The sequence below is a fragment of the Gracilinanus agilis genome, chromosome 3 (genome assembly GCF_016433145.1).
Source record: "Gracilinanus agilis isolate LMUSP501 chromosome 3, AgileGrace, whole genome shotgun sequence".
Taxonomy (NCBI): Eukaryota; Metazoa; Chordata; class Mammalia; order Didelphimorphia; family Didelphidae; genus Gracilinanus; species Gracilinanus agilis.
In genome coordinates this window covers 100,280,818-100,294,236 of record NC_058132.1, presented here as the reverse complement: position 1 = coordinate 100,294,236, position 13,419 = coordinate 100,280,818, and the positions used below count along the sequence as shown (strand labels likewise).

The window sequence follows — 13,419 nt, the reverse complement described above, 5'->3', positions numbered from 1 at the left end:
GAGGGGCACAGCAGTGGTCAGGGTGGGGATAGGGCCTGGCACTCCATCTCTAAAAGGTTCGCCATCACTGGTGTATGCCTTCCCCATTCCTATTTACAAAGTCTGGGGGAGAAGAATGCAAAAACTACCTACAGAAGGAAGAAGAGGGATATTTTCCTGTAGAGATTAATGAAGGGGAAGGGTTGAGGGTGGGGAGGGTTTGTATTGGACTTAATATATTGTTAATAATTGTATTTTTTAAAAAATGATGTTGACTCTCTGTTCTATTGCCCAGATTCACTGTCAAGTCCAAGCTACCTATTTCCCATAGCATCATGGTAGCCTCCAGAGCCACATCTGTTTTGCTATATATGGGCATTTCAAGTGTCTTGGTTCGGTTATCTACTTATCTATGTACCATTCATTTAGCCAATAGTTTGGTCTTGTCCACAAAAATATCATAAGTACCTTAATTCAATCAAATAATTTATGCTTATGATATTTTTTGCCACTCTGAAAACCCTGTCACAAAAAAAAGACATCGGGTCAACTTACCATGATTTGTTTCTTGTGAACCTATATTGATTCCCAGTCATTATTTTTTTCTAAGTGCCCACAAAACACGTTCAATGACAATACTACCATTTTGCTGGAGATCCATGCCAAACTTGGATATCTGTAGTTCTGGGACAGATCTTTTCCCATTTTATTGGCTTCCCTCTTGTTCTCTTGTGTTTCAAAACTTCTGAACAGAAATCCCTTCATCACATCTGCATATTTTTTATAGTCTCTATTTCATCTAGATCTGGAGTCTTGAAGTCATTTAAAGTAACTAGATCCTCTCTAGTATTGAAGGGATTGAAGGTATTTAGGTAAAGTAAGAGAAGTCTGATTGTAGACATGAATTGTCTCTAAAAAAATGACTGTCATATAGAAGAGGGTTAGACTGATTCTAGAAGTTACAGTGAGGCTAAATTTGGCTTCACTGGTTGTTGCCCATATCTAAAACACTCTCCATCCTCTCCTGTGCCTCCTGGCTTCTTTCAAGACTTGAATCTCATTTTGCAAGAAGATTCTTCCAGTTCTCCCAATCCTCTAAAATTACACTATATTTATCTTGATTTATGTACATAGTTTGCATGCTGTCTCCCTCATTAGGATGTCAGTTCCTTGAGGAAGGACTATACTTTAGCCTTTCTTTAGAAACACTCCTCAGCATTTAGTGCAATGCCTGGAACATGGTAAGAGCCTAATAAATACACTGTGATGATGATGATGAGACTAAGAAGGGCTCATTTTTGGAGTACTGGTATAAGATAACAACCTAGACATTTGGAGACCCAACCAGACATCCTCAAAGGATAGCTTGGTGGCTAAAGATATTGGGTCCAACTTCCTTTCTTACATCCTTTTCAAGGCCAGCAAGAATTCTTTGAGACATGAAAAGATCAATGATTAGCAGGAGAGCTAGATTTCTAAATTAAACCATTATATGCCAGCTGAATTTTGAACCACAGTTCAGAAATAGAACTATGATGTAAGCAGATATAGGACAAATACAATATAGGACAAAACAAATTACTTGTAAACAAGATCAATAAGAAAGTGATACAAGATAATTTTAATCTTCTCAGTCCCCTTCTTTGATCATGAAAGACATTTATTAATCTCTCTCATTAATCACTTATCTATAATCTAATCTTTTAAGATCTTTTATATAACCATTATCAATAATAGATAAATGGCCAAAGGATACGAATAGGCAGTTTTCAAAGGAAGAAATCCAAGCTATCAGTAAGCATATGAAAAACAACAACAACAACCTTCAGTCACTAATTAAGAGGAATGAAAAGTAAAGCAACTTTGAGGTTCCACCTTTCACCCATTTCAGTGGCAAAAATGACAAAAATGGAAAACAGGCTCCCAACTGGACAATTGGTAGAACTTTGAATAGATCCAGTCATTTGGAACTGTGCCCCCAAAGTCATTTAACTGGTATGCCCTTTGATCCAGCTAGAATATTCTATTACCTGGCAGCTTGTCTGTCCTCTCCAGGCTAAAATAGATGTTTCCTGGCCTTCCTATTCTTTTGAGCTTGCTCCTTATGATTTGATCTGACTCTCTCTTACCTTCCCGTCACTCTCCTTGGCCTATTCTGTGTTCTAGACAAGTGTATATACTTGCTATTTTCTCACATTCAACATTCTAGTTCTTATCTGCCTCTGCTCAGGTTTTCTCAGCCCGGAATGTTCTCCCTCCTCACGTATGCCTCATGGAATCCCTAGCTCCTTTCAAGGCTCAGCTCCAAAGACACCTCAAGAACATGAGACCTTTTCTCATCCCCCAGTTATTAGTGACCCCTTCCAAAGTTCTTCTAAAATTTATGTATATGTGTATTATTTTTTTCCCCAATAGAAATTTTCTTTAGAGCAGGGATTATTTTCAGATTTGACTTTGTGTCCCCACTACCTGACCTGGCACATAGTAGATTCTTAACAAATGCTTCTTGAATTGGTCTATTGAAGGAACAGTCTAGAGGGGTCCTCTAAGACCTAACAGGAAAGTGGGTATGGAAGGATAGATATGTATCCTGAGGAATATCTGATGGATTAATAGCTGTGTGGTCATCCCATTTTGAACATTATGAGGAACCTTGGAGTCTTGTATCCCAGGGCAGGGTCCTGGCCATTGTGAACCCTAGAAGAGTGTGGGGCTCAGGAGCAAATCATATGGTGTCTTCTTCCTCCACAGTGTTATAAAAGAATGAAATTTGGTTCAAGTAGACATCAAGGGCAACCTTTTGGGGGAGAAGGGAAAGAGGTTACAGAAGAGGGATATATGAGAACTGACAGTGCCAAAGTGATTGACCATAAGCTCAGGTCTGACCAGGTTATCCTCTATTCAATCAATTCCATTGGCTCCCTATTATTTCCAGAATCAAATATAAAATCCTCTATTTGCAGAATCAAATATAAAATCTTCTGTTTGACTTTTAAAGTCCTTTATAAGCTGGCCCCTTCCTGCCTTTCCAGTCTACTTCTACTTTCCCCTTACATACTTTTTGATCCAGTATCACTGGCATCCTTGCTGCTCCTTAAATAAGGCATTCCATCATTTGATTCAATGCACATAAAAAACCCCCATATATATATATATATATATATATATATATATATATACACACACACACACACACACACACACACACACACACACACACACACACACACCTTTACTTTCTGCTTTAGAATCAATACCATGTATTGGTTCCAAGGCAGAGGAGTGGTAAAGGCCAGGCAGTGGAGGTTAAGTGACTTGCCCAGGGTCACATAGCTAGGAAGTGTTTGAGGCCAGCTTTGAACCCAGGACCTCCCAGCTTCTAAGCTTGGCTCTCCATCCACTGAGCCTATCTAGTTGCTCCCTCAATGCACATTCACTGGCTGTCCTTCATGCCTCCTACTCCCTTATCTCCATTCCCTATCTTCCCTGGCTTACTTCAGGTCCTAGCTAACCATCTCATCTTCTGTAAAAACCCTTCATCAGATCGCCTTAATATCAGTGCCTTCCTTTGGAGATTATCTCAAAATTGTCATCCATCCAGCAATCTATTTAACTCTATATCCATATCTCATTTGTACATAATTGTTTTCATATTATCTCTCCTATCAGACCGTGAGTTCTTGAGACAGGGAGCTTTTTTTCCCTTTGCATCCTAGCACTTAGCACAGTGCTTGGCACATTGCTTTCTAAATGCTTGCTGATAATGATGATTGCCATCAGGAGGTAATTTGGAATTGCCTTCGTGTGCTTGGTGAGTGTGAGTAGTTTTCTGCATTTATTGTATGAATGTGAACTTCTGGTCTTTTGATTGCATCTCACTACACTATAGTTTTCTCTTGGCCTCCAACCTCCAACAGCATCCCGAGTCACTGGACTCTCTATTTTCCCTGTCCTTATGGTAGTGTGGGGTTCTGCAGTCCTTAGGGCTGGTCATTACACCCTGGGCATGCTCCCAACACAAGAAGTATTTATCTCTGCAGATTGGCATCCTGCTGGTCTTGTCCATATGCATCTTTGGTATGGTGGCCATAACTCTGTTTTATGAGGAAAAATGGAAAGCTGCTGAGTTATCACTACAGGTAAGCATACCCAGAAGAGCCACAGTTCTGTGCCTATTAGAAGCTAATCTCAGGGGGCAGCTGGATGGCTCAGTGGGTTGAGAACCAGGCCCAGAGACTGGAGGTCCTGGGTTCAAATCTAGCCTCAGACACTTCCCAGCTGTGTGACCCTGGGCAAGTCACTTGACCCCCATTGCCTAGCCCTTACCACTCTTCTGCCTTAGAACCAATACCCACTATTGATTCTAAGATGGAAGGTATGGGTTTAAAAAAAAAAAAAGCTTATCTCAGCCTAATAGTCCGACTTTCTTGGTAGATGACTGCTCCCTACTTACATATCTTTGGAATATGCCTGATGGTGGCTTTCTCGTGGCCCATGGGCCTCTATTTTGCCAAGCTGAATGGAGCAGGTAGGCCAGGTTAAATAAACCCCAGACATTGGAGTAACTGGAGGTTGGGTAGTAAGGAGGAATACACATGGGGGCCCTGAGAGGCTTTGCCAGAGGAGGAGGGTTTGGGAGGATTGTTGGTCAAAGATTAAACTAGATATATTGACATTCTTGCCAATTGCCACAAAATGTATTTGGAGCCAGTATCACCATCAGTTGGGGAGGACACTGTGTGGTATAGGGGGCTGAAGTAGGAGAGGAGTTAATCTCATTTCACCATCTGGGAGTTTAACCATTCTTACTGAGCAGTAGGGAGGTATCTTGGATAGAGAGCTGACCTTGAGAGACAGGAAGTACTGAGTTCAAGTCCAGCCTCTGGATCTACACTTAGCTTCTCACACTTCACTCTAGGCCATCTCTTTAAGACTCTTAGATCTTATCACCCTCATAGACTTACACTGAGCTTGCAGTCACTTTTTTTGTTTTGACTTGCAAAAATCACATAGGGCAAATCACAGAAGGAAGCTGCCAATCTATATTCCTCCTAAGAGGAATCTTGCCTGAGAGTCCTCAATGCAACCACTGATTAGCCCATTGCCCCTGTTAACTAAGTGTTAAGCTGTGTCTTTTGGATGTTGCTGAAAGACTGAGATGCCAATGGCAGCTTCCTCTAAATTGAGACAAAGCTCTGGTTTGCCACGCACCCCATCCTGTCCCCAGGCATGGCTTTGCCTGTGATTTATTCCTAACCCTTTTTCCAGATGTGCCACGGCACCAGCCCTCCCTAGCATAATTGTATTCCTCTCCCAGTTTCTAGAGTAGTGGCAGTCCCAGTTAATTCTGTAATCTGAATAGAGTGGATGTTCCCTGGGAAAAACTCCATCTGATAGTAAGCACAGTTCAGCCAGGGCCAAAGAGGAAGGATGACCCCTTGTTAAGTCCTAGCTGCAATAATAGGATGTTCTATTTAGACCTGGGAAAGACCGCAGAGGTCATCCAGTCCAAGCCCCTCATTCTATTTGTAGTTTGGGGACAATAGTGATACCTGTGGAGAGGAGAGGAAAAGTCTTACCAGAATAGAGTAGCCATAGAAAAGAAGCTAATAAACTAATGGTGGTTCTATTTTCCTCTTCAGCTCTCCTTGAGATGAAGCAAAGCCGGAGTGGAAACTTGAAAGACTCTAGGAAAATAATGCATATTAGAGGTAAGGGTTGGTGCAATAGATTTGAGCACCAGATAACTGAAATCAGGCAAGTGCAGCAAGGTCCTACAAGTGAGGCTGAGGCCATGCCAAAGACTGGCTAATCACAGTTTTGGATGAAACAAAGCTCAGGAGGGAAGACTAGCACATTGAATGAGGTCTTAACTAATTAGAACAGTGAACTAATTGACTCTAATGAGATGCTTTAATAGGAATAAATGGAAGTCCTATACTTGGGTTCAAAAAAGTCAACATTACAAATACACAAGGGGAGAGAGTTATGGCTAGACAGCAGTCCAGGCTGTCAAGCATTTATCAAATACCTACTTTGTGCCAGGCATTGTGCTAAGCCCTGGGGATGCAAAGTAAGGGAATAGTCAGTCCTGCTCTCAAGGAGTTCGCCGTATGTGACTTTTGTAAGTCAAAAAAAAGGGACTCACAAAAATTTAGTGTTTCTTTGAGGGTGATAAGGTAGCTAGAGAAATCATAAACTGTATGAATTAAAAGCAGTATGGGGCCAAGAAGGAGAACCATCTCTACAGTACTCCACTCTATCCTGACTCCATGGACAATTCCATGTCTAAGAATGTCTTGGGACTCTTTTTAAGAGGGTCCTTGACAAACTGGAGTGTATCCAAAGAGGAGCAGCTGGAATGAGGCCATCTGAGGATACAGTGAAGGAAATAGGTGTCAGTGCTAAGCCACTTGTCTCTTTCATGGACAGATGTCACCTCTGACACAGGTAAGATGGAGCTCCAGGCAGCCAGGAGAGGTACCGATCTGTGGATGGGCAGCAGAATCCTAGTATTCTGCCTCAGAATCTTGAAGATAAATCTGGCAGTGGTTCCAAGAAAGTCATCCATTGGAAACTGCAAGAAAGACAGGAACATGTCCAAAGGGATAGAGTCTTCAAACTATATAGGCTGTTGAACTTGATTGATTACTGACCGGCAAAGCAAGATATCATCCAATAAGAGATCGTCTGGTAAGGGTCAGAGAAAGAAGATAATGGTGGCCAACTACCTAGCTGGGAAACTTATACAGTCGTTTATTGACCTGGTTACCCCAATAGAGAGGACTGCTGTTTTCCCTGGAACATGGATCTGGGACATCTTGGGGCACTGCCCAAGATTTACCAAATTGGATGACTCTTACCGACTAATGGTGATTGACAAGGGTATGGATTAATCTAGAAAGATTTGAATCCAGGACTGTCCATCTCTAGGTCTCACTCTCCATCCACTGAACCACCTAGCTGCTCCCTGTTTGGCTTTTAAAGTACTTCATAACTTGGCCCTTTCACACCTTCCTAGTCCTGTATCTTAATCTGTCCCCTTTGCCCCCACCATCATATTATCTGTGATTCAATGACACTGACTTTGCTGTTCTTCACAAAAGACCTTCTATCTTCTGACTGTTCATTTTCATTGGCTTACCCCTACTCTATACCTGGAAATCTCTCATGTCTCATATTTACTTCAAGGCTTCCTTCAAGTCTCAGTTAAATTCCCTTCTGCATGAAGCCTTTCTAGATGCTCCTTAATGGTAGTGCCTTTCCTTTGAGATGAACTCCAATTTGTATTATATTATCTCCTGCACATATATAGTTTGTATACAGTTCTTGGCATATTATCTCTCCTACCCTCAGCTCCTTTTACATTGTAATCTTAAGGGCAGGGACCATTTTTTTTAACCCTTATCTTTTGTCTTAGAATTGATACTAAGGATCATTCCAAGGCATAAGAGCAATAAGGGCCAGGCAAAGAGTTAAGTGGCTTGCCCAGAGTCAAACAGCTAAGAAGTGTCTGAGGTCATATTTGAATCCAGGACCTCCTCTCTCCAGGTCTTGCTCTCTATTCATTGAAACGCCTAGCTGCCCCCAGGAACCATGTTTTAATCTTTCTATCCCCAGCACTTAGCACATTGCCACATAGTAAGTGTTTAATATGTGTTGCTTATTGACTTAATTTATGTAAAAGGCAAGAAAAAAGGAACATTGGCTATTAAGGAGACATACTTAAGTGAAGAAATTAAGAAAGCATTTGAGGAAATATAGTGGAGATGATTTGGGTGAATTTCAACAGACAGAGAAACAGAAGGTATCATCAAATTTGTATTATTGGGTACCTGGCCAGAATGGGGAAGTGGATGAGGAATTTGGGAGACATGATCCAGACACAGATATCTCATTTTCTGGACATCTTTGGGGGCACTTTCCCCTGCTCCAAACACAATCTTGTGACTTGATAATTTTCTTTCCAACAAACAGAACTCTTCTGGCTATAATTCTCACTAATAAACATCTGGTTAATGAGGTCATGAGTGTTTCCAGAGTGCATGGCTGGGGACTGGTCTGGAGTTGAGAGAACCTGGGTTCAAATTTGGTTTCAGATACTTCCTAGCTGTGTGACTCTGGGCAAGTCACTTAACCCCTTTTCTGGCTTAGTATAGACTTTATAATGATTGTGAGATGGAAGTTAAGCCTTTTTTTTTTTTTAAACTCAAACCTCTCCCAAATACTACCTCATTTGATCTGGCAGAACTAAAGGCCATGGATGAAAGTTGTGGAGAGGAAGTTTGAGATTTGGTGTTCAGAAGGCCTTCCTGGCCATTGGAGCTGTCCAGAAATGGTATGGGCCACCTTGGGAGATATTGGCACCTCTTTTCTGGAAGTATTCAAGACAAAGACTAGATGACCACTGGTTTGGTATGTTGAAAAGGGTCTTCTTGTTGAAAATGGTGGCTCCCGAAGTTTTTCTCTACCTGGAGACTGATTTGAGATTCTAGAATGCTTTGGTAGGCATACACTGCCTTTCTGACTACTTTTATTGTTGCTGTTCAGTCACTTTTTAGTTCTGACTTTTTGTGAACCATTTGGGGTTTTCTAAACAAAGAGTGGTTTGTCATTTCCTTCCCCAGCTCATCCTTAGATATCTTTTAAAGTCATTTCTTGTCTATATCTACAGTGTGCCTCTCCATTGTTCTCTGAGTCACTTGCATTTTGATTCTCCTGAAGACATAGTACTCTCTGATTTGCATCCACATAGCATCACTGGAGGGATGATGGTGTTGAAATGATGGGAGAAGGAAGGAAGGAAGCAAGCAAGGAGGCAAGCATGCATGGACTTCGTCATGTTCTTGGTCTGGCCTAGTTGTTTTCCTAATTTCATCTACCTAAGTGTCATTCCTATTTTTTTGTACAACCCACTTGGTACTGAAGTGTCTGCTTTAAGTGTAGTAGTTCTGTTGTCATCAGGGATGAAAAAGAGGATTCTGTTGTCTACTTTCCAGGTTCATCATAATCTTTTGCCAACCTTCTTTGTAATGCATGTTATTGATTTTTACCTTTGTTATTCCTAATGAATTCTTTGACTGCTTATACATGATTGATTTGTAAAGAATTTTTATACTGGCAACCAATTTTCCTGTATATTAATGTATTTGTTGTTGTTTAGTCATTTTTCAGTTGTGTCCAATTCCTCATAATCCCTTGGGTTTTTTTTAAGATACAAGAGTATTTATTTGCTATTTCCTTCTCCAGCTTACTTTACAGATGAGGAAATTGAGGCAAACAAGGTTAAGTAACTTGCCAAAGTCCCACAGCTAGTAAGTGTCTGAGGCTAAATTTTAACTTGGATCTTTCTGACTCCAGGCCCAGCACTCTATCCACTTCAAGACCTAGCTGCCCTTTATTAGTGTCCATATTAATGTATAAGTAGTTCCAGTGTGTGTGTGTGTGTGTGTGTGTGTGTGTGTGTGTGTGTGTGTGTGTTTGTCAAAANGTGTGTGTGTGTGTGTGTGTGTGTGTGTGTGTGTGTGTGTGTGTGTGTGTGTGTTTGTCAAAAGTTAAGTACTTTTCAGATTCAGTATCTTTAGATTTCTTTCTTAATTTCAAATTATATTGCCTGGCCCTGTTTTGGACATCATCCTTTATGCTCACCTTGGTGAATTCTTGTCAAGTACTTCCTACAATATCCCTGTTTATTCATCTCCAACAAGTGTTGGCTCCCAAGTTCTTGTTACCTTCATGGGGGTCTGCTTGTCCTAAATACTAACTCTAAGACAAAGTGACTGAATATTCCATGATATGCTTCTTGTTGCCTTTGGGCACAGGATGAAACTGATTCTGCCAACTTCCTTATTCACATATCCAAGGAGAACTTGTAAACTATCATTTGTACTTAGCTGTAACTTTTTAAGGTCTCTTGATTTCATTTTTAGAGAGAATGTTAATACAGACAAGATCCATTTCCTCCAGTAACCTATTAACTTGTCAGTCATTGGGAAAAGATCCCACAGTGAGAGGGCCAACATTTTAAGACCGTTTAAAACCTGTTGTGATTCTTATTTCCTCCCCCTGCCCCTCTTACTGCTTCTCTTCCACCAGTGTGGCAGAGGAAAGAGGGAAATTTTGTGTTTTCATGTATTTCATGGGCTACCATGGCTCAACTAAAAGACTATTTTCTATAGGAAATCTTTCCTGTCCTCTTTTAAATTCAGTGCCTTCCCTTGGGTTTTTCCTATTTATTTTGCATGTAGCTTGCTTTGAATGTATTTATTTGCATGTTGTCTCCCCAATTAGAATATAAGCTCCTTGAGGGCAATGATCTGTCTTTTGCCTTTTTTTATATCTATAGTACTTAGCACAGTGCCTGGCACATAGTAGGTGCTTAATAAATGTTGGTCAATTGATTGATTGGCCCAGGAATTCACCTTCTGGTGACCAGTCTTGCTGGTGTTGAGCCCTGTCCAACTTATGGAGGCTCTTTCAATTCTGTGTGGGCACAGTCTGTGTTGGGAGCTTGTACTTTGCTGACAAAGCTGCTGGGACCCCCAAGTCACTTCCATGATGCAATGAAACATTAGAGCAAGACTTAGTGGAGAAAAGTACTCACAATATAATTTATTATTATCATACTTATTTTAGGTTTAAGACCTTGGACCAGTGTTGTTTTTTTAAACCCTTATCTTCCATCTTAGAATCAATCCTGTGAATTAGTTCTAAGGCAGAAGAGTGGTAAGGGCTGGGCAATGGGGCTTAAGTGACTTGCCCAGTCACATAGCTGGGAAGTGCCTGAGGCCAGATTTGAACCTAGGATCTCCTGTCCGTAGGCCTGATTCTCAATCCACTGAGCCACCCAGATGTGCCCCCCATGAACCTGTGATTTCATTGGTATAGGGGGCCCTCATATGAGAAGACTCCCTACCAGTGTTCCAGTATAGATTGACACCTTCTCTAACGAAGCTTTATGGTTTTAGAATTTCTTGGAGCAGTGAGAGATTAAAAGACTTGTCCAGAGACACACAGACCTAATGGCATATGTTTGAGGCAGAACTTGAGCTTGACAAGCTCACAATCATAATGCTTTGCTGTTTCTTCCATTCCCATTTTGAAGTCAATTAGCTCACCCAAGATCACAGAGCTGGGGGGGTAGAGCCTGGGGTTTGGAGACTCTTCTGTCTCCATGTCTGTGGCTCAAATCAAATTGTAAGAAACTTTACCATATTTATCCCTTTCCCCTTGCCTTTCCCACATGCTTATTTGTATACAGGTGGCAGCAGGTTAAAGTATGTCTCAGGCAGCTTTAATATGGCTAGAACTAGAAGAAAGTATAATACAAAACCTTGGTGGGGAGGATATCAAAGAGTAGGACTGTCGCACCTACTTTGCCTTGGCAACAGTAAGAGATGTAGGGAATTTGTATCCATGTAGGGCTCTATTCTCACCATCTAACATCCCTACCTGACTGTTGTCTCCCCAGAAAAGAGAGTGGGACCAAAGCTTGGGCCCTAAGAGCACCCCCTACTGATTTGTAGTACTTAAGGGGTGGTTGGCTCTTCTTGGAGCTCTGGTGATGAAAGGTAGAGGAAGGTCTTTGAAAGCAAGAGAATGAGGGAGGAGTGGCTAAATACCGACCAGTCATTGTAGGAAGGAACTTTGGGGCATATGTTGAGACAAGCATTTCATGATGTGAATCTCCTTGGGTTGGCCCTCAGTGAATGAATCTTTCTCTTCTCTGCTTCAAACTCTTTCAGCTATTCAGTTCATCAGTCTTATTTCCTTCCTGGTCGTTCTTCTCATTATCTACATCATCCCCCTAGGGATAAGTTCTCCCTGTATCCGAGAAAACAAGACCCTGGCACCCAAACCAACTTTCATTGGGCACAGAGGCGCACCAATGGTAGGTCTGAATATGTGGGACAGATTTGTTAGAGGTAGGGTTAGTAAGAATACAGTCAGAGATCACAGATTTCCATAGCTGGGACCTGAAGGATTTTTGAGACATATGTATTTAGAACTGGAAGGGACCTTAGAATCACTGAACTCAATCTCTAAATCACTTAGGAGGCAGTATGGAAGAGTTGTGGGCTCAAATTCAGAAAACCTGGGATCCTATAATGCCCCTTATTAGCCATGTGGCCTTGGTTTAGTAACCTCGAATCTAAGAGCCTCATTTTCTTCATATGTAAAATGTCATAGGGTTGATGTGAAAAATCAAATAAGATAACAGAGGTCATGTGAATAAGTTAATGTTATGGGCAGCAGAGGCAGAAGGACTTGCCTCCTTCTCCAGGGCTGATGGGTTATTGGTCATAGGTAGTTCTCACTTTTATGTTATGGTAGTGCCGTTTAGTCCTGAGGAAGGAAGGCTGAAGTGTAATTTACAGCATGGCATTAACTATCTGGGTGTAGGATGGCTGTTTCCTCTTTCCGTAGGAGATTGAGCAAAAGGAAAGAGACTTATATTAAAGCAAGAGATGTAGTTAGAAAGGTGTTATCTATGGGGTGCAAACTCTGGAGTTGTCAACTCAGACTAGTGAGGCTCCATATTGAGACCTTCAAAAGGAGAACAAAGAAACTATCTATTATCCCTCCTAATCTCTTTTGGAGCCACCTTGTGGTTTCTATTCCACTGGTTTTGCAATTCCTCACTTTCTTACTCCAACATGAGTAATTAGCACATGCTGATTATTAATTAAGGTCCTAAAGGGTTGTCAAAGATGTTCCATATTCATATAGGGATGAATGATGCCAATGAAAAAAGGCTTGGAAAGAGTCTTTTGGGATCATGTGGTCTAAGGATATAAGGACACAACTAGATATTTTCGTCACTGCTTTTGATTGCCTGGGAGGAAAATTACACACAGGAACTTGTCCAGTGATTTCAAGAGTCTTGAGCTGCTCCATAGAAGCTTCCCCTAAACACAAACCTCCCATCAGGCAATGCTGGGTATCCAGATAGAGCAAAACAGTGGATCTCAGAAAACTCAATGTGAGTACCTCAGACACTTCCTAGCTGTGTGACTGGGCAGGTCACTTAACTCTCCTTGCCTAGCTCTCACCTCTCTTCTGCCTTGAAACCAATACACAGTAAGTCAGAAGGTAAGAGTTTTTTAAAATGAGAGAGCAAAAATGGATGGCTTGCATAATGTCAAGCACCAAGAGCCAGAGAAAGTCCTTCAGTATATCAGGTAGATCTTCTAATCTCATTGAAGAGAGAAAACAGGTTATAGCATGATGGGTTCTAGGAACAGGATTTAGACTTTGGGACTATCTAAGCTCTTGGCTAAATTTAATGTGTTTGGGAAAGAATATATTTTCCTGAAGCTTTGTTGATCTGAATTCTCAGCTAAAAATGATAGATGAAGAGAGTTGCTCAGGCATGAGTACGGAATCAAACACTTTGGAAAGTAAATATTACACGGAGAGAAGAACTATAGTGGGAGTATC

At 41.2% G+C, this 13,419-nt stretch overlaps 1 protein-coding gene across 1 annotated transcript in view; it reads left to right on the top strand.

Annotated features, from left to right (window-relative positions):
- GDPD4 (glycerophosphodiester phosphodiesterase domain containing 4) overlaps positions 1 to 13,419 on the top strand; it is an 84,221-nt gene that overhangs the window by 14,084 nt on the left and 56,718 nt on the right. Inside the window, exons 6-9 of the mRNA XM_044666000.1 lie at positions 4,020 to 4,118; positions 4,414 to 4,507; positions 5,622 to 5,690; positions 11,724 to 11,869. Coding sequence (XP_044521935.1) covers positions 4,020 to 4,118; positions 4,414 to 4,507; positions 5,622 to 5,690; positions 11,724 to 11,869 — 408 coding nt within the window. The remainder of the gene's footprint in view (positions 1 to 4,019; positions 4,119 to 4,413; positions 4,508 to 5,621; positions 5,691 to 11,723; positions 11,870 to 13,419) is intronic.